The following is a 24168-nucleotide window of genomic DNA, read 5'->3' as shown; positions in this document are numbered from 1 at the left end:
AGAGATGCTAAAGAAATACAAGAAGGAATAGCACCTACCAGACTGAGAAGATTAAGAGTCCTAATGTCAAGTCAACAGAGGATAGTTAACACAAAATAGCTTATTTTAAGATCTACTCATACACTGAGAGAGAGAGAGAGAAAGAGAGAGAGAGAGAGAGAGAGAGAGAGAGGTAGAAAGAGAGAGAGAGAGACTCTGACTGACTTCAAAGCCTTATATAGCCTTTTATAATTGGGTGTCAGAAACCCAGTACCCCAGTCTGATATTCCTATAGAAGCAGTGAATTTACTTTAGTGTTGTTAGAAAAAAATAGATGTTGCCAGCCCAGGGCAGCAGAAACCACTATTGAATTATATGTTTCAGCCTTCACCTTTAAATACAAGTCTAATTATATGATAGAACATGGGAGCTGTTTTATATTTTGAAACATGAACTTAGTCATGGGTCCTACATGACTTTCTAAAAAAAGTCAATCAGTGTCTCTTGTCTTTTTCTAAATAGATAGATGATAGACAGATGATAAATACAGAGATCTATAGGAATAAATACATAGATATGTTTGTATGCATATCTCTTCCCATTTTATCATTTAGTATTATGGCAAAAATAAATATAAAAATGGCTAAAGCTGTCAAGATCTTGGAAAAGCAAATTGTTTTTGGAAGGACATGTTACTTAGCCCAATGGATCCCAGGACTGACTCAGCATAAACACAAAACCCCGCATCTCTCCTAAGGAGGCTTTTCTCAGTCTTTCCTGGGATTAGCTCTCCTTGTGCCCAAAGCACTGGATCATTTATTTTGCTTTTTCATGATGTCTCCATTTACTAGCCTTTGCTATGAACCTCACTACTTGACCCTTCTCCCCAACTGAGGTATATATAATGAAATCTTTCACAATCTCTTCTTTTTCTCTTCTCACTCTCTTCATTCAAATGTCCTTTAAACAGCTGCACAGAGACAATGAGATGTAATGGAACAAATGCTTTCAGGAAATCCTTATTCCGCTGAGGTTATACTACTCTTTTACTTCTCTTCGCCCATCACTGGCTGACTACTGAGCAGTAAGCTCACAGTTTTCCTCTGCGCTCCAAGTCCTGACATCATCTTGGCTGACTGCCACAACCAGGTAGATGACCAGTTTAAGCAACAACTGAGTCTCAGAATTCCCTGACCTTTTCAACTCCAGTGACCTTGATTTCCACTCATTTCCAGCCACCTATTTCCATGGCCATAGCTTGGCTCTGTACCACTCTGGAAACCTAAAACTGAAATGTCCCACTCTTACGTGAAAAGATGTATAGCAAGATGTTAATAGTGGCTACCTTGATTAAGTCAAGTTATCTAAACACTCACTTTGATTTTCCTGAGGGAAACACTGCTTTTGCAATTAGAAAAAAAATATGAGAAACTTTATCACTCTGATGACCACTTCCTATTCTTTCAAGTCTTTGAATTTCTTCTACCCAGAAAATCTGTTTTTTAGCTTCATGAAGACCTCTAGATCTTGACCCCTTCCCACTGAGTTAGGTACCTTTCCTCTATGCTACCACCGCATTCAGTGCTTACCTCTACCATGATACATTGTACATTATCTTGTAATTATTTGTCTATCTTTTCCTTTAGATTCCAAGTCCCCTGGGATCGAGTTAACATGTTTTGGGACTTTGTACCTTCAATATCTAGCACAGTGAGGCCGACTTGAACAAACAGGTTTCTGAATGAATGAATAAATACTGAAACAGCACTGATCCATGAGTAAAACTTTGGTTCAGATTCTAATTCTGTCACTTAACTTTTGTATGACCTTCAGAAATTCAGTTAAATATCTGTAAAACGGGGTGATAATCCTTGTCTTATCCACTTTATAGAGTTGTCAGGAGGTTAGGTAATATATATATATAAATGTTAAGTATAAGAATTATCTTTGTTTGTTCAGACTGGCTAAAACACATGATTTCCTTCTTTAGAATTGCTTTCCTTGGTTCACTGGAATCAGCTTATTTACTGCTATCGGACAGTAATAGTTTCAGAGCTGACTAACCATTAATTGCTCCAGATTGTTTATTTGCCCTTCAGTTTCCCTAAAGTAGATAAGGCACAGCCAGGTGTTGTCCCAATACCACACCTATTCCTTTCAGTCCTTTTAGAAGGAGCATATAATTGTTCGAACATGGTAAAGGCCTCCCAAGTGCTTCTTAGGAAAACGTTGAAAGTACTCTAATTCTTCATGTCTCCACCAACTCAAAGGAAGGAAAGACAGGATATTAGAGAATTGTCAAAGGGTATGGAGAACTCAGTTGTCACTCTCATAAATCAATAAAAATCTTTAAAACCTAATAAAAATGTATCCAAATAGGATCTGCACTGGGAATCAATTTTTATTTTCTTTCTCAGGAGACCCAAATTTAAATAATGGCTTGTTTCAGTGGTTTTCTTTCCCTCTCTCTTTTTTTTTTAGTGGTTTTCAAACTTACCTGCACATTAGGAATCATCTGGGATTTTAAAAATATTCCAACGCCCTTTCCCTCCATGTGACCGTATTTGGAGGTATGGCTTTAAGGGTATAATTTAGGGTAAATGAGATCATAGGGTGGGGTCATAATTTGATAGAGCTGGTGTCCTTATAAGAAGAAGAAGAAATATCAGATAGTTTTCTCCACATATGTATGGAGGAAAGGCCCTGTGAGGAAACAGTGATAAGGCACCTTGATCTTGGACTTCTAATCTCCAGAAGAATGAGAAAATAAATTTCTATTATTTAAGCCACCCAATCTGTGGTATTTTTTTTATGGCAGCCTGAGCAACTAATCCAACATCCTAGACCAATTAAATAAATCACAACCTCTTGGAGTGGGACACAAACATCAGTATTTTGGAAGCTCCCAGGTGATTTAAAATCTGCACAGGGAAGTTTGGGAACCAGCGCTTTATTTCATTTCGACTTTAAACTGTGACACACCCAGGCTTTTCTTTCCAGTTATTAGATTGTACAAAACATCAGCAATTTAGAGAACCACAAAAAAACTTGCCTCAAAAATCATCTGGAAAGGTGTTACCCCTGAAATGTCCTGAGAATAGCTGGCTTCCTCTGAAGTCCAGTTCAGCTTTGTAGAGAATCTGAGCAGTATAGATTGCATTTCTGTGAGAAAAGAAATGGTGACAAAATAGAACAAGTAGTTTGGATAAGCACCAGAGTTTCTGGAATTATTAAACTGATGAGCCAAAAAGCCTTTTCCCTGATGAAAAGATTATCTGCAAAAGTTAAAATATGACTGGAAATGACTGTGTATCAGCAAATTGCTTGAACATTTAGAATTACATTATGGGATTAAGACATTTAATCTCATGCTTTCAATTTTTCACATTTGCTAAATCAATTTGTATTTTCAGTTAATTTCCACAAGGTCATGTCCAATGCCGGAAATCTTCAGAGCTAATTACTCTATCTGATATTCTTGTATTTTTTAATAAATCAATTCATTATTTAATAAACACAAATCCAGTAAGGGAACTTATTTAGAACCTAAAGCTGAAAAATTCAAGAATGACCCTCAGGCATTTACCTAATATAGTATGTTCTTTAATAAGATAATCTTTAACAAAGAAAAGCAAACTCTTGCTAATTTAATTTGTAAATTAACCACTTGGTGGATTTACATGTATTAACTATCTGTCCACAAAGCATCCGTGAGTCCCGGATCATCATCAAAAAAGAGAACCTTCTTCCTTTCTGTACCCTGGCACTCATAAAGGACAAAGACAAATTTCCCATCTTATAAAATGCCATCCCTTATTTTCCTCTACAATAGTATTACAAAGGAGAACTAAATATGAATAAAGATGGATAGATATCTCAGTCTCTGCAAGTTCTACCTTGTAAATGAGGTTGACAATGTTGATATTATATAAGAATCCAACTTTTAAAATGTAATAACAATAAACTACTCCCAAAATAATAGCACAACTTTCTCCTAAAGCATTCATACTACGTATCTGATAAAGCTTTAACCATCTCAAAAAGTCAGGATATTACCAATATCAAGTTCTAACTATCAATCTTAGTGGGTAATATTTTTCTTGCCATTAGTTTGTTTTCCAAATATAACTTAGTCACAAAGCCCATGATAATATGTCAGCAAGGTTATGGAACACTGAAGTTTAATGAAGTTGGCACTGAACCTGGATGTCTTGAGTCAATCTTCAGTTTCACCACTGACTGACTTTCTGACCTAAGGTAACCCCCTTTTTTCTGCGATTCAGTTACCTTTCTGTGAAACAAGAAAAAAAATGTCCCCAAACCCTACTTCTCTTTTAAGTAGTTATACAATGCAAAATGGGGAAAACATGTAGATACATGAGAAAAAGGTAGTTAGTAACTTTGAATTCTCCAGAAATCTTAATATTTTAAAATAAAATGTGAGTTATTTGGAGGAAAATCCATTTCAATTGCTTCACTCTATACACCAAAAAAAAAAAAAAAAAAAAAATCAAGTTGGATTGACTAGAGTTAAATGTGAAAAGTGAAACAACAGAATTAAATAAAAGCCTTCTATTTCAAGATAAGTTGAGCATATGTTGAAATCTCATCTTCCCCATTCAAACACATAAAATTATAAAATAAGCATTTTTAAACCTTAATAAATACAAATTCATGGTAAGAAAAAAGAAATGAGAAATTTTTATAGACATGAAGAGGTATTCTTCCCTCATCTTCAGAAAGAAAAAAGAGGGAGAGAATCCACAATACTAAGTAGGGACCAAAGATGCACCATATTTGGGGACCAGAGTGGGGAAAAAACAAGGGACTAATGTTGCGACATCCATAGGCTGAAGAGCAAGAGCCACACAGGCTACACATAGGAGGTCTGAGCAAGGGACCAAAACATAAACAAAGGCCAGAGATGTGCTGCCTACTTACCCTGAAGATTGGTTAAAGTCAAGTGATGCTAGCAGCAGCATCAATGATGCAGAATGAGGCCGTAGAGCCATGTTATATAAATGCAGATGAGACTCATAAGTACATAATCTATTAAGATGCAAGAACTTGGTATTTTGTTCCTCCTTCCAAGCAAAGTTCAATCCAAGATATACACCCTGCAAAATTAGGGCTCAGGAACTCAGAGAACCTCCTACTGGAAGGCTGTCAATGCAGGATGTGTTGAGGACAAATATATCATTGACAATTAGCTCTTAACTAAAAATAACCAACCAACAAAGATTATAAATACCATGAAAAATATGACACATAACAACCAACAAACGACTTACACTTGAGGAAATAGAGTTAACAAAACAATGTTAAAGAGACTTTAAAATTATGCACTCTATGTTTTATACCCTCAAAGTTAAAAAGAAGCCATGAAACAAGAATACACTGCCATCAATTAAACAGAAACTAATGGCAAAAAAAACCTACTAGAAATCTTGGAAATTAAAATACGTATAGTGTTTGAAATGAAAACCCCACGGAGACACTGTAAAAGAGCACATTTAAAGGAAAGGTAGTACTTGAATGTTCATAACACCATATTTATAACAGGTAAAAGTGGAAACAATAAAATTAGCCAAAAGAAACCTGAGTTAGACTTCTCATTAGCAGTGCTAGATGTCAGAAGATAATAGAGTACTATCATCAAAGAGCTGAAGAAAACTAACTTTGAATATGGACTTTCAAGAGAACCAAACTACCATTAAAGAATGAGAAAAGTAAAATGTTTACGTTTCTGAAATAACAACTAAATAACTTGCTGAAATAACTACTAAATAAACCAGCACAACAATTTAAAAATAAGTTTATATTGATACCTTCTTGCTGAGATAGTGTGGGAATAAGGGGAAAAGAAAGATATCATCAATATCAAACTACCTCTTCATATAACTCTTTAACAGTTAAAGTAGATAGAAAATTTTCAATCAAATGGCAATGTGAACATACATCAAACTATATATTGGGACTTCTCCTTCCAGCAATAATGAAATAATTAGTACCAAATGAGCCCTCCCACCAAAAACTACTCTAAAACTGATAAAATATAGGAGGCAATTGTTTTCAGGCATTGGACAATAGATAGCTCAAGACTGGGATCTTTGAGATAAGGGAAGCTCATGAAATGAACCCTGTTTTCCTCAAATGTCTGCCTGGGGACATTTTCCTGTCCTTGGAGCAGGGACCTGAAGCCAAAGCAGAGCACTGTGGTTCCATTAGCTGAGGAGACATGGAAGAGTTCGGGGTTGTGAAAGTACTTGAAATCTGTAAGGCAGGACAGAGAAGAGGGAGCTGTGCAAAAGTCGATACCAAAAGTCTGTATGGGAACTTCTCACTCCCCATGAGTCTTGGCCAAGGGCTAGGCAATGCATACACGGGTGAGATTATTAGATTTCCCAAGATCAGTTGCAATGGAGTTGAGAATGGAACAAGATGCTAGTGGTCAAGCAGTCCTGGGGAATGTTGCCCTTCAGGCCCAGCCAGAAAGGAGAGACCTTGAGAAAACTGAAGGTCCCTATCTGATATGTCAACAAGGTAATGATTTTGTCATTAAGTCAAAAAGGTAGTAAAAAACATCTTCTACATGAAGATCTGCTCTCAAATCACCCTAAAAAAAGCCTAAAACCAAGCTTCAACAAGAGCCACAAAGGAGATAGAGTTTGGAGGTTGAGCGATATCAAATTAGAGGGGTTGCGAAGATGATTTGGCTTTCCACAGATCTACCCTTTAAAATGTATTAAAAAGCCTCCACAGGTGATTAACCTGCTAGAACTGCCTTCTAGAACAAAAATCAATACTCATCAGAGGTAGAACAGAATATGATCATATTATCCAGTATAAAATATTTACTAGATATGCAAAGAAAAAGGAAAATGTAACTCACAAGAAAAAAAAGCCATCAATAAAAACCACCCTGAAAAAGAACAGCCTGGGGGCCGGCCCGGTGGCTCAGCACCTTAAGCTGAGCTGCCTCCCGGATGGCTCAGTTGTTGGTTGGAGCACGGGCTCTCAACCACAAGGTTGCCAGTTCAATTCCTCGAGTCCCACAAGGGATGGTGGGCTCTGCCCCCTGCAACTAAGATTGAACATGGCACCTTGAGCTGAGCTGCCTCCCGGATGGCTCAGTTGTTGGTTGGAGCACGGGCTCTCAACCACAAGGTTGCCAGTTCAATTCTTCGACTCCCGCAAGGGATGGTGGGCAGCGCCCCCTGCAACTAAAAAAATTGAACATGGCACCTTGAGCTGAGCTGCCGCTGAGCTCCCGGATGGCTCAGTTGGTTGGAGCTTGTCCTCTCAACCACAAGGTTGCCGGTTCAACTCTCGCAAGGGATGGTGGGCTGCACCCCCTGCAACTGGCAATGGCAACTGGACCTGGAGCTGAGCTGTGCCCTCCACAACTAAAACTGGAAGGACAACAACTTGAAGCTGAACAGAACCCTCCACAACTAAGATTGAAAGGACAACAACTTGACTTGGAAAAAAGTCCTGGAAGTATACACTGTTCCCCAATAAAGTCCTGTTCCCCTTCCCCAATAAAATCTTTAAAAAACAAACAAACAAAAAACAAACAAATGGAAATTCTATAACTAAAAGATCCAATAATTGAAATGAAGAAATCACTGGATAGGTTTAATAGCAGATTAGAGATGACAGAAGTCAGTTAAATTAGTAATGACAAAGAACAAAAATTATCCAATCTGGAAAACAGAGGGGAAAAGAAAGTTGAAAGAAATGAATAGAATCTTAGAGACCTGTGGGACAGTATTAACTAGTCAAAAGTATATATAATGGGGGGGGAAAAAGTTGAAAGAAATGAATAGAATCTTAGAGACCTGTGGGACAGTATTAACTAGTCAAAACTATGTATAATGGGGGTCCCTGAAGGAGAAGAAAGTGAGAATGCGGCAGGAAAATATGAAAAAATCATGGACAAAATTTCTAAAATTTGATGAAAAACATTTAGATGTGAAAAAAACTCAGCAAACTCCAAGCAGGATGCAAAGAAAATCACACCTAGGTACATAACAGTCAAAGTGATTTTTTTAAAAATGATAAAGACTGGGCCGGCCTGGTGGCTCAGGCGGTTGGAGCACCCGTGTCCCACATGGGCCAGTGAGCTGAGCCCTGTACAGCTAAGATTGTGAGCAACAGCTCTCCCTGGAGCTGGGCTGCCATGAGCAGCCGGAGGTCGGTGTGAGCTGCCCACACGGTATGCTGCCGCGAACTGCTGTGTGCTGCCGTGGGCTGCTGTGTGCTACTGTGGATTACCGTGTGCTGCCATGGGTGGCCACTGGCCAGTGTGAATGGCCGGCAGACATTGGGAGCAGCCTGCAGCCGGTGAGCTGCCGTGAGCTGCTGTGAGTGGCTGACCCACGACCGGTGACCGACGGCCTCACCCGGGAGGAGGGCAAGGCTCATAATCCCAGCATGGGCCAGGGAGCTGCGTCCTACACAACTAGACTGAGAAACAACGGCTTGAACTAGAGGGGGCGGGGCGAAAGAAGGGGGGCGAATAAATAAATAAATCCAAATTACCATTTAAAAAAAATGATAAAGAGAGAATCTTGAAAGAAGCCAGGAGAAAAGCAGATATCACATAGAGGAACTATAATATGAATTACAACTGACTTCTTTTGAGAAACAATGGAGTCAGGAGACAATGAAGTAATATCTTCAAAGTGCTGAAAAGACAAAAAATGTCAAGCTAAAATTTGAATCCCAGTGAAATGTCCTTTAAAAATGAGGGTAAGATAAAGTCGTTTTTACTTGAAACTTATGTAACTTTACTAACAATTGTCACCCCAATAAACTTTAATTTAAAAAAAAGATAAAGTCATTTTTAGATAAACAAAAGATGAAATAATTTTTTGCTAGAAGACCTGCACTACAAGAAATGCTAAAGGATGTTCGTTAGGCTGAAGGTGGAAACCTAGGTATACAGGAAGAAATGAAAAGCATCAGAAATAATAAATAAGTAGATAAACAGAAAAGATGAGTTTGTCTTAACATACAACTAAGAGTTTAAAGCAAAAATAATAATATTGTAAGGCAGGAATTATGTTTGAAAATACCCAAAATAGAGCAAAAGAATAGCACTAAATTATAACCCCCCCAAATAAAATAAATATCTCCAAATTCATCCTGATATAAATAAAATATTGAATTAATAAATAAAAAGTGAAAAAGGACAGCTTTTCCTTACAAATAAATCCAATAAATAAATGTAAAAGGAATGAGAACGTATTAAATCACAATAACACTAAAGTAATAATTGCTGCAGGTAAGATCCACCAATGAGTGCTAAATTAGTGGATGGAAATTTAAGGAGAAACAGGATATTTGCACAGTCCCATAGTATTTCCCCCAAATATTCAAAAATTATAAAGAGTAACTCTTCTTGGAAAAATCCAGCAGATAATACCTTAACCAAGTGATCAAGGTTAATACCACCAATAATAAGACATACCGACCTCATCAATCCCCTGATATTTGCACTGAAAAGGACACATCATCTCGCTGGTATTCTTCCCAACAACATATAACCTCAATCTAATAAAACAAAAAAATCAAACACACTCAAACTGAAAGACATTCTACAAAATAATGAAGACAAGTCCTCTTCAAAATTGTCAAGATCATGAAAGAAAAAGGAAGACAGGAACCACCACATATTAAAAGAGATTCCTAAGACATGACAATTAAATGCAAAGTGAGATCCTGGAATGGATCCAGGAACAGAAAAAGAACATTAGTGGGAAAATTGGTAAAATCTTAATGAAGTCTGTAGTTTATAGTATTCCATTAATGTTAATTTCTTTGTTTTGGTAATTGTACTATAGTTATTTAAAATATAAAGGGTATACAGGCACTCTCTGCACTGTTTTTGCAATTCTTCTGTAAGTGTAAAACTATTTTAAAATTTAAAATGCAAAAGAATGAAACTGAACCAATATCTTATACCATACCAAAAAATTAAATCAAAATGGATCAAAGACCTAAAACTATAAACTCCTGGAAGAAAACATAGGTAGTAAGCTCATTGATATTTGTCTTGGCAATGATTTTTTGGATTTGATACTAAAAGCAAAGGCAACAAAAGTAAAAATAAACAAGTGAGACTACATCAAACTAAAAAGTTTCTGCGCAGCCAAGGAAACCATCAACAAAATGAAAAGGCAACCTACTGAATGAAATAAAAATTTTGCAAATCATATATCTAATAAAGAGCTAACATCCAAAATATATAAAGAACTCATACAACTCAAAAAAGCAAACATTCTGCTTTAAAAATGGGCAGAGGATATGAAGTCATTTTTCCAAAGAAGACATACAGGTGACCAACAGGTACAAGAAAAGATGCTCAACGTCATTCAGCTTCAGGAAAATACAAATCAAAACCACAAAGAGATATCACCTCACACCTGTTAGAATGTTTACTACAAAAAAGGCAAGAAATAACAAGTATTGGTGAGGATGTGGAGAAAAGAGAATCCTTATACACTGTTGCTGGGGATGTAAATTGGTGCAACCATATGGAAAAGAGTATGGAGGTTCCTCAGAAAATAAAAAATAGAACTACCACATGATCCAGCAATTCCATTTCTGAGTATTTAACCAAAGAAAACAGAAACACTAATTCGAAAAGATACGTGTACTCCCATGTTCAATGTACTATTATTTACAACAGCCAAGATATGGAAGCAACCTAGGTGTCCATTGATAGACGACTAGATAAAGAAAAGGTGGTACATACCGTGCTTCCCCGAAAATAAGACCTAGCCAGACAATCAGCTCTAATGCGTCATTTGGAGCAAGAATACAATATAATATTATATAAGACTGGGTCTTACATATAATATAATATTACATAAGACCAGGTCTTACATTATAGTAAAATCAGGCCGGGTTCTATTCTATTCTATTCTATTCTATTCTATTCTATTCTATTCTATTCTATTCTATTATATTATATTATATTATTAGACTGGCTCTTATAGTAAAATAAGACTGGGCATTATGTCATATTATATTATATATTATATTATACTATATTATACTATACCAAGTCTTATAGTAAAATAAGACCGGGTCTTACATTAATTTTTGCTCCAAAAGACGCATTTGAGCTGATTGTCCACTAGGTCTTATTTTCGGGGAAACACGGTATATACAATGGAATATTACTCAGCCATAAAAACGAATGAAATCTTGCCATTTCTGACAATATGAATGGACCTAGAGGGTACCATGCTAAGTGAAATTAGTCAGACAGAGAAAGACAAATACCACATTTCACTTAGATGTGGTATTTTTAAAAAATGGCAAACAAAGTATTATAAAACAGACTCATAGGTATAGAGTACAAAATGATGGTTGCCAGAGGGTCGGGGGTGGGGAATGAGTGAAATAGGTGAAGAGGATTAAAAGGTACGAACAACCTAAGTGTCCACTGATGGATGAAGGGATAAAAAAAACGTGATACACACACACACACACACACACACACACACACACACAGAAGAATATTATTCAGCCCTAAAAAAAAAGAATACAACCTTGCATTTGAGACAACTGGATGGACCTTGAAGGCAATATGATAAATAAAGTAAGTCAGACAGAGAAAAACAAATATCATATGATCTCACTTATATGTGGAGTCTTTAAAAAAACTAAACAAGTTTATAGATACAGAGAACAGACTGGGGTTGGAGAGGGAAAATACAAGATGAGCCTAGAACATCCTAAAAATCAAGAAGTTCTTAACTATGTTGGGAATAGATCAGAAGACACAGGAGCCAGCTTGAAAAAACTTCCACTGACCAAATATAGGATGATAATATGTACAAGATCTATAAGAATAACTAAATAAATGGAGAGATGTTCCATGTCAAGGATAGGAAAATTTTTACCTTGTAATTGATAAATAACTTCAAAGTACCTCTCCACAAATTAAGTATATATCCTGTTCCTCATCAAAGTTGCACTCCTTAGTTTTGGTATCCATTGATAATCTTCTAAGTCCCTTATCCCTTCTGCATTATTAGTTGGCATATTACCATAAAGAAGAGCTTTCCTCTGTCCCTTACTTATATCAGTATAAACTTATGCGTTCTTATTTTATCCAGTGAGTGACAATCTTTTACTATATTATCAAGATGTCTGTTCTTCTCAACTTGATCTATAAATCCAAAGCAATCCCAATCAAAATCTCAGAAATTTATTTTGTGAATATTGACAAACTGATTCTAAAGTTTATAGGGAGAGGCAAAAGACCCAAAATAGCCAATTCAATATTGAAGAGGAAAAAAGTCTAAGGACTAACACTATCTGACTTCAAGACTTACTATGCATCTGTAGTAATCAGGACACTGCTCCATGGCATGGAACAGCTCTCCATTTATTTAATTATTCTTTGATATCTTTCATCAGAGCTTTATGGTTTTCCTCATATAGATCTTGTACATATTATTTTATGCTTTATACCTAAGTATTTCATAATGTAAATGGTAATGTGTTTTTGATTTAAAATTCCACTTGTTCATTGCTGGTATATAGGAAGCCAACTGACTTTTGTATATTAACCTTGTATCCTGCAAATTTGCTATAAAATCACTTATTAGTCCATATAAAAATTTTAAGCAGTTTGTCAATTTCTATAAAAAGTCTGCTGATGTATATAATTATGAAGAATCTATAGATCAATTTGGGAAGAATGGGCATCTTAGCAATATTGAATCTTCCAACCTATGTCATGGTTTATTTCTCCATTTATTGTTTAATTTCTCTCAGCAATGTTTTGTAGTTTTCAGCATAGCAATCTACTTTTTACATTAAATTTATCCATGAGTGTTTCATGTTTTTTGATCCTCTTATAAATGAAACTGTTTTTTAAATTTTTCTCTTTGCTGCTAGTATATAAAAATAGTAGTTTTACTATATTGTCTTTAAATCCTGTAACCTTGCTAAATTCACATATTTCTTCTAAGAGTTATTTTGCAGATTCCCTAGGATTTTGTACATAAACAGTCATTTCATTTACAAATAAGTTTTACTTCTGCCTTTCCAACCTCTTTGCCTTTTATTTCTTTTTCTTGCCCTATTACGTTGCCTAGGACCTCCCCTATGAGTTTTAAATGATATTTTCAAAGACTTCTTATGAGATAAGAAAATGCTTACTCTAAGTGAAAAATATAAGATACACTATGCAAAATGGTACTTTTATAAAATATGTACAGGAAAGAAAGACTTTGAGATTAAAATGTTAATAACAATTATCTCTAGAATTATTGGTGATATTTGTTTCTTTATTCTTTTGTTAATATCATGCACATAAAATACTTCATAAACAAAAATAATTTTTCAATGCTCACAAATTAAATATTCAAGTAAATCTTGAATTTGATGTATCAAATACAGACAAGTCTAGAATACCTAAAAAAGTAAAATTCCTGCCAACTATTAGGCTATGTAGTATACACTGTTTATATCTGGCAGTTAATATGCAAAGAAATCATTATTTTCAGAATGGAAATAAAAAGTATGGTAGAAATGAAAATGTCCTTTTTTTCCTGTTATGATTTTTTTCAATAACTAAAGAGAACTGATAACCATCTAGTTTCTATTAGCTTCCCCCAAACAAGTAATTTATATTCAAGAAATGCTTTCAGGGGCCGGCCCGGTGGCTCAGGAGGTTAGAGCTCCATGCTCCTAACTCCAAAGGCTGCTGGTTCGATTCCCACATGGGCCAGTGGGCTCTCAACCACAAGGTTGCCAGTTCAGTTCCTCGAGTCTCGCAAGGGATGGTGGGCTCTGCCCCCTGCAACTAAGATTGAACACGGCACCTTAAGCTGAGCTGCTGCTGAGCTCCCGGATTGCTCAGTTGGTTGGAGCATGTCCTCTCAACCACAAGGTTGCCGGTTCGACTCCCGCAAGGGATGGTGGGCTGCGCCCCCTGCAACTAGCAACGGCAACTGGACCTGGAGCTGAGCTGTGCCCTCCACAACTAAAACTGGAAGGACAACAACTTGAAGCTGAACAGAACCCTCCACAACTAAGATTGAAAGGACAACAACTTGACTTGGAAAAAAGTCCTGGAAGCACACAATGTTCCCCAATAAAGTCCTGTTCCCCTTCCCCAATAAAAAATCTTTAAAAAAAAAAAAAGAAAGAAAGAAATGCTTTCAGAAAGTCTGGAGTAAAACAAAGAGAAACTTTATTTAGAACCCAGCCCAATTATTCTGAGTAATACTAAATTTTATTATTATTAATAACAGGTTAATAGTTATTAAACATTTTCTATGTGTTGGGCACTATACTAACAGTTTGCAATAAATTTGCATAAGTTCACATAACTCGATGAGGTAGGAATTCTGTTATTATTCCCATTTTTACAACTGAAAAAAAATAATGTTCAAATGTTACATAGCATGTAAAAGTTGGGGCTCAAACACAGGGCTGACTGATTCTAAAGCCTGTGTTTTTAATCACTATATATATTTATTTAGAGTGAAATAAATTCTAAGACTGTAACCCAATATACACATTCAGTTTTTATTATTTTATTCTCTTTGGAAAAATATCATCATATAAATAGCTATTGTTTAAAGAACATTTTAGGTATTATTCTAATTCTTCAAGACCCTCTACAGTGATACTCTTGTATGAGTAGTGTATTACAAGAAAATGAGATTTAGGAAATCACTACATTAGATTTATCATTCCATAGCCAACTGTACATCTTGAAACAAAATGGCATTATAACAATGAAACTGAATCTCAGTAATTTGTACATGATGGTGTCAAGCCTATAATACAACCTGCACAGTATCTTAGTCTGTTTGGGCTGCTATAACAAAGTACCACAGACTGGGTAGTTTATAAACAACAAAAATTTATGTCTCACAGTTCTGGAGGCTAGAAGTCCAAGACCAGGGTACCAGCATGGTCAGATCATGGGCCCTCTTTTGGGTTGCAGACTTCTTACTGTATCCTTACGTGGCAGAATGACCTAGGGAGCTCTGTGGGGTCTCTTTTATAAGGGCATTAATCGTATTCATGAGGGCTCCACCCTCATGACCTAAGCACCTCCCAAAGGTTGCATCTCCTAATACCATCACAATAGTCATTAGGATTTCAACATTTGAATTTGGGGGTTATACAAAAAGTAAAACAAAAGTTATGTAAAAAAAAAAAAAAAAATGGACACACAGGATGAGTTCCTAACCACTACAATATACTGCTACTTTTAATAATGGGGGAAAAAAGAAAGAGCAAATCTAAATGCCTAGAAATATTAAAATTGTTAATTAATTAATGATATCTTTCCTTATGGACAATTTATCCATTAAAAATAATGATTATTATAGACACAGACAATAGTTTAGTGGTCACCAGAGGGTAAGAGGGATGGGAGGTGGTAGATGAGGGTAAACAGGGTCAAATATATGGTGATGGAAGGAGAACTGCCTATGGGTTGTGAACACACAATATGATATATGGGCAATGTATTACAGAACTGTACACTTGAAATTTATGTAATTTTACTAACCATTGTCACCCTGCTTAATTAAAAAACATATATATTACTGAACTTTTGGTTTAAACAATACATTAATTCCAAGTTATAAAAAAATAATAGTACTGAATAGAAAACCATGTCATAACATGAAAAATGCTTACGTGTCAAGTCAAAAAAAGAAGTAGGACAAAATTGTGTATCTATTGTGATTACAGTTGTATTTAAAAATACATGGGGGAGCTTTTGACAGCTGCAACGAAGTCTGTGAAGCCGCCCCAGGTGGCAGAGCTGTCGTATCCCTTCCTGTTCCACTTCAGGTTGCAATCAATAAAGGCCATTCGTACCATACAAAATAAAGTAAAATAAAATAAAATAATAAAAAATAAACAAATAAAAATAAAAATATATGGGGGAAAGTCTGAAAAGAATATAATAAAGTGCCATAATACACTATGACTAAGCCAATGACTGAATTTATTCTAAACTTCATCTTAAAGTCTGTCCCAGGGCCTGTCTGGTGGCTAAGGTGGTTGGAGCACCATGCTGCTAACACTGAGCTCATTGGTTCGATTCCCACATGGGCCACTGAGCTGCGCCCTCTACAGCTAAGATTGTGAACAACAGCTCTCCCTGGAGCTGGGCTGCGGTGAGCAGCCAGAGGTCAGCATGGGCTGCTGTGTGCTCCATGAGTGGCCAGCGTGAGTGGCCGGCAGCCAGCGAGAGCTGCCGTGAGCTGCTGTGAGTGGCCGACCCATGACCAGCGACTGCCTGCCTCAGCCGGGGGGAGTACAAAGCTCATAATACCAGCAGGGGCCAGGGAGCTGTGTCCTACACAACTAGACTGAGAAACAACGGCTTGAACCGGAGTGGGGGGAGGCAGAAAAAAAGGAGGGGAAAAAAGAGGTGCTCAAAGTGGTTGCCATCAGCACCCAGACAATTCTGATTATGGTGAAGGTGAACTACTGCTTGAGCAATGTTGACCAAAGTGTCCACTTGTATACATTTTTTTGGCACCCCCGGTATTTTATATTATACCTTTCTAATGTAATTTTCTGGCTGTTTCCATATTTAATACATATAGCATATTATCTTAAAACAATGACAAATGTAAGTTGGAAAATAAACCACCACAGTCTGTGTATGTTCCAGATTTAGTTGGGAAAAGTTTCTTTTAAAAATTATTTTGTAAAATTTGTAAATTAACCACTCGTTAGGAAAAGATAGGCCCATCAGATAATATTTACAAACATACAACCATAGAAGATAAAAATGAAAGCACAACAGTTCTCAGATCATTTTAGTCTCCTTAAAAATAAATGCATGTCCTTCAGCTTTAGATCATTCTCAAGAAAAGGGAAGAAAAACTTCTAAAACCAAAGTCACTGAAAGCTCCTCAACCATACAAACTTTGGCATGTTGGAAACAGTATTAAACCTAGCCAAAATTTACGGTAAAAGTGTTCTCCACACATTTCTTTGAGGTAGACATTTTTTGGTAAATATTTTACTAAAAATTTTATTTTACATCTGGGTAAATGTTGCCTGAGCTTGTATAGAGAGTATTCAGAGAAGCAACAGTGACCTCAGTATCTTGTCCATTCCTGTGTCTACACAATTTTATAGATCATCTTTCAATTGGATTGCCAGATAAAACACAGGATAAATATTGCATGGAACATATTTATACTAAAAAATTATTCATTGTTTATCTGAAATTCAAATTTAAGTGAGCGTTCCGTATTTTTTTCCCCCCCCTAAATCTGGCAACCCTACCTTTCACTACAAGTCTGTTTCAGAAAAATACCAAATACATTAACAGGAAGAGATTTAGTCTCATAGAAGTTGGGTAATTCTTTACCTTTTAGGAACTTCTTGCTGATCAAACCACCATAGATGCTTCCTGCAGAAGCAACTGTAAGAAACAAAATACAAGGAAATATCACAAATAAAACAATTAAATGGATTTTACCTAAAGAATCAAATGGGAGCCTGAAAACACTGCTTAAAGATGCAGAATATAAAAATGGTGAACTACTACTAATGAGTTCAGTAAAATTAGAGGCACCAAAGAAGTGTTATGAGGCCACAACTCTGACAGCAGAATAACTTCTTGGAGATGAAACCAAATAGCCAAGTCTTTTCACCTATATTCAATACCAGAAAATTATAGGAAAACTTCAAAATGTAGCTAGTAACCAGAGTATATCATGCCAATAACCCATATTCCAGTATAAAAAAATTGGCCTTTCTTTTAGCCAGTTTACTCTTTGGTGGAAAATACTAGACTATCACGTAAGAATTGTCTGTACCTAGAATTCTAAATTTGAACATTAGAACATTTAGAGCAATCATTCTTCAAGAGAAGAATGTGAGGGAGGCAGTAGCTAACTAAGAAGGGAAAAAAGATCAGAACCATCTGGAGGCTTTTTTTCCAAATTCAACATGCCCTCCCCCTCAGGGATAAGACCCAATAGTTAAGAAGCTAAGAATCACTGCCATAGGAACCAATGGAAATGTGTCTATCCTTCAAGAAATATTTATTCTGCAGGCAAGGTAAAAGGGTTAAGAATTACTGAACTAGGGTGAGAGGCAACACCACTCTTCAAATGTGTGCTTTCCAATAGAGTAGCCACATGTGGCTATTTAAATTTAGCTCAATTAAATGAAACATTCAGTTCCTTGGTCATACTAGCCACTTTTCAAGTGCTCAATAACCAAGTGTGGCTAATGGCTGCTGTACTGAATAGCACAGAAATAGAACATTTCCATCAACACAAAAAGTTCTATTGGATAGCAATGCCCTAGATATCCAGATTTTGAATGATTCTGCACAAATGATACACACTTCAAAAGGCCTGCACCCAAGTAGCATAGAACATTTAATAAGTGACAATCTTTTTTTTTTTTTTTTTTTTTCAGTGTTCCTCACAGGCACACACTGGTTCTAACTTACAGGAGAATGGGTCTTTGGGACAGGGATGGCAGGTGGTGGCAGGCCTACACTAGTGATTAGTGAGGAGCTAGAACATTAACAAAAAAATAAATAAAAATAACAAAATCCACATGTCTTGCAGTGAGTCCATGATCTTTCTCAATTACTTATGTCACACTGTTTCTGCTAACGCTTACTTAGTTTTAACAAGTATCATGTCAACAATTGTCAAAAATGGGTCACTTTTGGTGAACGTGCTCGAGGAGAGTAATCATCCCACCTGCTCCACACCCCATCCAGCCCCCAATTTTCAGCCATACTTCTAATGTTTCTGTACTAAAGTAATAAAGTGCTACCTTTCAGATGCAAAGAGGACAGTAGAGACTAATTTGTAGAACATATTTTTATAGCAACAACATTCCCAAAAACTTCCTCTATGGGGCTATGAAGTCAAATAGTTTGGGAAAACGCTATACATTTCGAAAGAGTCACAGTCCACACTGGCATATTAAAGGTTCTGAGATCTAAAGTAATGAAGCACATCGATTTTAACCAGCATTCCCCAAATTTAGATGACTACATAACTCTTTTCTCTTAACTCATATAAACATCCTGTAGCACACATTTTGGGAAACACTGCAACAAATAATACTTGTTAAAGCCTTCAACAATTACTGATGGAAAAAACACAGTCATCTCTCAGCTTCTCACGGATGGATCATTCCAGTAATACAATTCGCTGGTTTGTTGTCAGTTGAATTTTGTGCCTCTAAGAGATTTTGAAGGGGCAGCCGGATGGCTCAGTTGGTTAGAACGCAAGCTCTCAACAAGGTTGCCAGTTCAATTCCCGTATGGGATGGTGGGCTGCGCCCCCTGCAACTAAGGATTAAAAACAGCAAGTGAACTTGGAGCTGAGCTGCGCCCTCCACATTTGAAGGACAACGACTTGGAGCTGATGGGCCCTGAAGAAACTCAGTCCCCTAATATTCCCCAATAAAAATTTAAGAAAAAAGATTTTGAAGAGCTAAGCCTGAGAACTTGTGAATATGACCTTATTTGGAAATAGCGTGTTCACGGATTTTATCAAGTTGAGGTCGTACTGGAGGGTAACCCTAAATCCCATTGGTGTCCTTTAGGGGCCTTGTGAAGACAAGATGCAAATAAACACAGGGGAGAACAGCACATGAAGACAGAAGCAGAGACTGGAGTGATAAGACTACAAGCCAAGAAACACCAAGGGCTTGCTGCCAACTACCAGAAGCTAGGAGAGCAGCATGGAATAGATTTCTCCCTTAGAGCCTCCAGAAGGAACCAAACCTATTGAGATCTTGATTTTGGATGTCTGGCCTCTATAACTGTGACAGAATAAATTTATTTGTTTTAAGACACCCAGTTTGTGCTACTTTGTTATAGCAGCCCTAGGTAACTAATATATAGTGCTTCATCAAAAATTTCGGACCAAAGACAACACTTCACACTTTCAGGTAAAGATGGCATATTGAACATACACATCTCTTCTTACTCCCTCCTGAAATCTGAATAAAACAATAGAAAGGGGATATTTTTAGAAACGAACAAACCCACAAAGATAGAGAATAAGACACAAAGATGATTGGAATAAAATTCTAGAAACTGAAAAGCAGAAGTACAAGTGGGAAAAGATTTAGACCTGAGAAATTGAATTATAAGCCACAAAAGGGGAAGGCCAAGAAACAACCCGAATTATACAACAAAATCCCCAGACTCAGGAATAGCATTATCAGGAACTTCTGGAAGCAGGGGTAGGGTGAGAGCTAAAATAAGGAGAGTCGGTTGTAAAAATGAATGGAAGTAGTCAGATCTTTAGATTCCCTCCTCCACTCAGCATTCTAGGGACTGGCCCTCCTTAACCTTGGTGGGGGCAGGGGTGAGGTTATTCTTTGAAAAGATAGAACATAGGTCTCTGGGCTGAGAACCAAAGTTGTACTAAAAACAAATGGATTGAGTAAACATAAATACTGAACGCTGAGATACCCGACACCCCTTTTACCTCTCAATCCCAGAATGCTGGCAATCTGGCTTTCTATCCACCTAGTGAGACTATGACCATGTGCACAGAAAATCTAGACTACATATTGAAAGTTAATTAATAATTACCACAGGGGGTAAAACTACCAGAAAGTCTCACTTTCCATGATTCCGTAATGTTGGAATGTCTTATGACAAGCATGTACCACCTTTCCCCTACCAAAAAAGAAAAAGGAAAATAATTACATAAATATGAGACAGGAAAGAGAAAGAAATGCCCCCTATACTAGATGGGCTGAAGAAATCCATTAGGCTCAAAATGCCTTTAGAATTGGGTTTCTTTCCAAAAGTTACTGTGGCTCAAGTCCTTTGCTTTAAGTGAAATCAATTGGGCTACCTTAGCAACAGTTTATTGTGTCAGAGTCAACGCACAAGCTAATACAACCATATACAGACCAACATGACCCTAGCCATGTAGCTAACCATCTCTCTAATGAATGGTGGGAACTCTGCCCAGTCAGAGTGGAGTTCATGCAGAGTAGAAGCAGACCAACTTATCATACCTCTCTTGAGGATGTTTACTGCTAGGTACACAAAGGGAAGACAGGTCATTCCAGTTCAGGTGAGAAAATGTCTTGCGGAGCCTAAAGTCTCAACTGGGACTCAGTGTGACTACTCTAAGGCTGATGGGACTTCATTCCAAAGCATCCTTCAATAAACCTACACACACACACACACACACACACACACACACACACACACACATCAAAAACCCAGACAAACAAAAAAGTTATCACTTCACAAGTTCAAGAAAATTAGTTTAGGGCCACTCAATGCATCAGCTTTCCCTCAAAAGTATAGGCAAAATAGACAACAAAGTAAGAGTCAAATGGAAGAGATACATATTTTCAAACTAATTTCAAAGTATGTACTATTTATCATTTCTTTCCCTTTATTTTTTGTCTCTTTTCCAACTACCAAAGGCTGGACATGAACGAAAAAGGAGATAACATTCAACATAATTTTGCTGTGAAACAGGTTAAAACCAAGAGCAAGGGTAAGATTGTTTCTGAGCAATTTTACCTTACACCAGTAAAATAAATAATCCTATCGTAAGTCATTCTACTTACCTTTGTATGACACTTGTAAATCACCAGATACTTATTACATAATCATTTAAGTTTTTAAACTATGGAACAACCCTAAAGTGGTAATATGATAAAAGATTATGACTAATTGAAATTTTTAAATAAATTATAACATAAATCATGATCAAACAAAGACAGAAAATCAGTTTTCTTCCTCCACTTACTAGTTGTTACACAATGAAGAGTATTTGCCTGGTGCTTAGAATTTAATGCTTCTATGGAAATCACTAGCTGTCCTTCTAGCAATGCTCCCTTTGATACTCCTGCTGTTTCACACTTCCAGTGAATTATTAAATATTTCAAAATCTGAAAAGGGCACAATTTAAAGAAAATACAATCTTCTTTAGAAATCATGGTAATCAATTATGATACAGTTAACAATTCTAATTTCCAAAAATATTTTTGCTTGCAAAATCTCAGATTTACATTTGTTCAGAACAAAGCATTGTGTCTAAACTGGAGAAATAGCTAGGGTCGTGACATAAGAAAGGAGACAGTGAAATTCAAAACAGTGCTTAACAAGTCAGGAAATGGAGATATTAAATTGCTTTATTCAAAGGGTTAAGTTCATCTGGAAATAATACTTTGAAAAATTAAGTGGGAGTTTGTTTTTCCTGTTTCTTTTCTTTCTTCCAAATAAAAGCCAACATTAACTATGAATCATCTTTACCTTTCATTAAATCAACATTTCTGAGGGTCAGAATACCAGTTAAGAGCACCAGGTCTGGAGGCAGATGCCTGTGTTTGAATCCTTGATGCCAAATTTTACCACATGACCTTGGGCAAGTTACTTTTCTGTACCTCAGCTTCCTCATTTATAAAAATGAGAACAGATATACCACATATGACTGCTGCTAAATGTAAACAAAATATATGCTAAATGCTTAACACAGTGCCTGGCATGTAGTAAATTCTTAATAAATATTAGCTATTATTTCTAATAAGTTCAGCTGCAGTAAAGACTGCACACAATATTTTAAGTTGGACAATCCCCAAGATGTCTGGAGAAAACATTCACTCTTGATGAGACAAATTTAAAATGAAATATTTTGCATTTAATTCCCATTATTACTTATGAAAGTAGACTCTCACTTCCACACTAAGGTACTACGGGGAAATTATTACCCCCCTTTATTTTAAAGGCAGGGAGCTCTCAGTAAGAGAACTTGGGAACTAAGATCCTAATTTGCACCAGTTTATAAAGACGGTTTCTAGGCGTTTTACAGTCTAACACTTTCCTTCACACATCCTCTGACTTACTGTGCTCCCTCTGTTAATATTTTCTGGCCATTTCTTTATCCATAATGAGAAAGCAGTTGGGAAAAGAACACTGGCCTGTGAGCCAGAAATTCTGGGTTCTATCCTAGGTTCTGTCATCTGTAAAATCTAATCTTCTAACTGTCTCGGATGATAAATGAGGCAAGAAGACTGGGAGAACTCTAAGGTGATGTCAGGTCAATCTCGTGTGGCTTATGGTTCTATCTAACTATCTACTGTCCCTTACAAGGCCAGGAGCTCACATTGCAACCAAGTGATGGCTGTGAACGTGCTGTAATGAACAACTGTGGCGAGTCCGTGCCAGGTGTTCCGTCCCACCTTCCCTGCGTGGTGTGGTCACAGCTGGGTGAGGCCTTTCGTCACCCAGCTGCTCTGGCCCAGACCCAGGAAGCCGCCCCACACCTTGGTGGGTCCAAGCGCCTAAATTAATTTTCCCTCATTCCCGATTTGCACGGATTGTTCCCGACGTCCCCCCAGGGTTGCCCATCCCTTTTTCCTGCTGCCCCCCCAGCACGGGTGGGGCCACCTACGCTGGCAACCTGGCTCTAACCTGGGTGTCCGCTAATGTTTGGCAAACACTGCCGCTTCCCGAGTCTTGGTTTTCTCAGCTGTGAAGTGGGGGCGACGCTATCTGTTCCTGCGGGCCAGAGTCGGCCATTGTCCCAGCTGAGTATTCCTCCCTGCTTTCCTGCCCAAGCGCTCCCACGCCCCGGGTCTCATCCACTCCTCACAACCCCGTGTCGGGGGCAGGATGACCTGCACCGAATCGTATCACTCCCGAACCTTCCTTCGCCGCCTCAGGCAACGCCAGACCCCTCTGCCCAAACTTCACGGTCTCCTCACAAAGTATGTCTCCCCATAGAGTGTCCTTTTCTGCTTTCTCTCCCTTCCCGGCATCACCTCACAGACGGCCACGGCCGTCCCCTCCATTGCGTGCCAGGAGCGACAGCGACGCCCAGCCGCTGAGCGCCAGGCGCGGCTTCGACCTCCGCCCGCGTCCCAGCCCTGCCGCGCGACGCCTCTCTTCCCGCCCGCGCGCGGGTGCGCCCCGCCCACCGGGCCGCCGCGCCTGCGCACTCGGCGCCGCCCCGCCCCCAGGCTCCGAGCCGCGGGGCCTGCGAGGAGCGGAGTGGAGCTACCTCGGGCCACCGTGGCCGGTGGGCTGACGTGTGGGCGGGCCGCGGGGGTTGGGGGAGAACCTGCCCGGGGCAAGCGTGGCTAGAGGCGAGCAGGAATGAGGCCAGGCCACGACTCCTTTCTCCCGAAAGGCACTTTCCCACGGTCCCGCCGAGGCGCAGC

At 37.9% G+C, this 24168-nt stretch overlaps 1 protein-coding gene across 3 annotated transcripts in view; it reads right to left on the bottom strand.

Annotated features, from left to right (window-relative positions):
• Positions 1-23923, bottom strand: part of TOP6BL (TOP6B like initiator of meiotic double strand breaks) — a 61474-nt gene extending 37551 nt beyond the window's left edge. For 2 of the 3 annotated variants that reach the window (XM_074336754.1, XM_074336753.1), the window contains exons 1-3: positions 23770-23923; positions 17363-17416; positions 3032-3141 (exon numbers count right to left, since the gene is read on the bottom strand). In XM_074336754.1, coding sequence (XP_074192855.1) covers positions 3032-3139 — 108 coding nt within the window. In that variant the 5' untranslated portion in view covers positions 3140-3141; positions 17363-17416; positions 23770-23923. Of the gene's footprint in view, positions 1-3031; positions 3142-17362; positions 17417-21755; positions 21946-23769 lie in introns of those variants that run through there. The other variant, XM_019737676.2, reaches the window with a different exon arrangement.
• Between the last annotated feature and the right edge of the window lie 245 nt (positions 23924-24168).

Source organism: Rhinolophus sinicus, linkage group LG06 (genome assembly GCF_036562045.2).
Source record: "Rhinolophus sinicus isolate RSC01 linkage group LG06, ASM3656204v1, whole genome shotgun sequence".
Classification (NCBI taxonomy): domain Eukaryota; kingdom Metazoa; phylum Chordata; class Mammalia; order Chiroptera; family Rhinolophidae; genus Rhinolophus; species Rhinolophus sinicus.
This window is presented reverse-complemented; position numbering and strand designations above follow the sequence as displayed.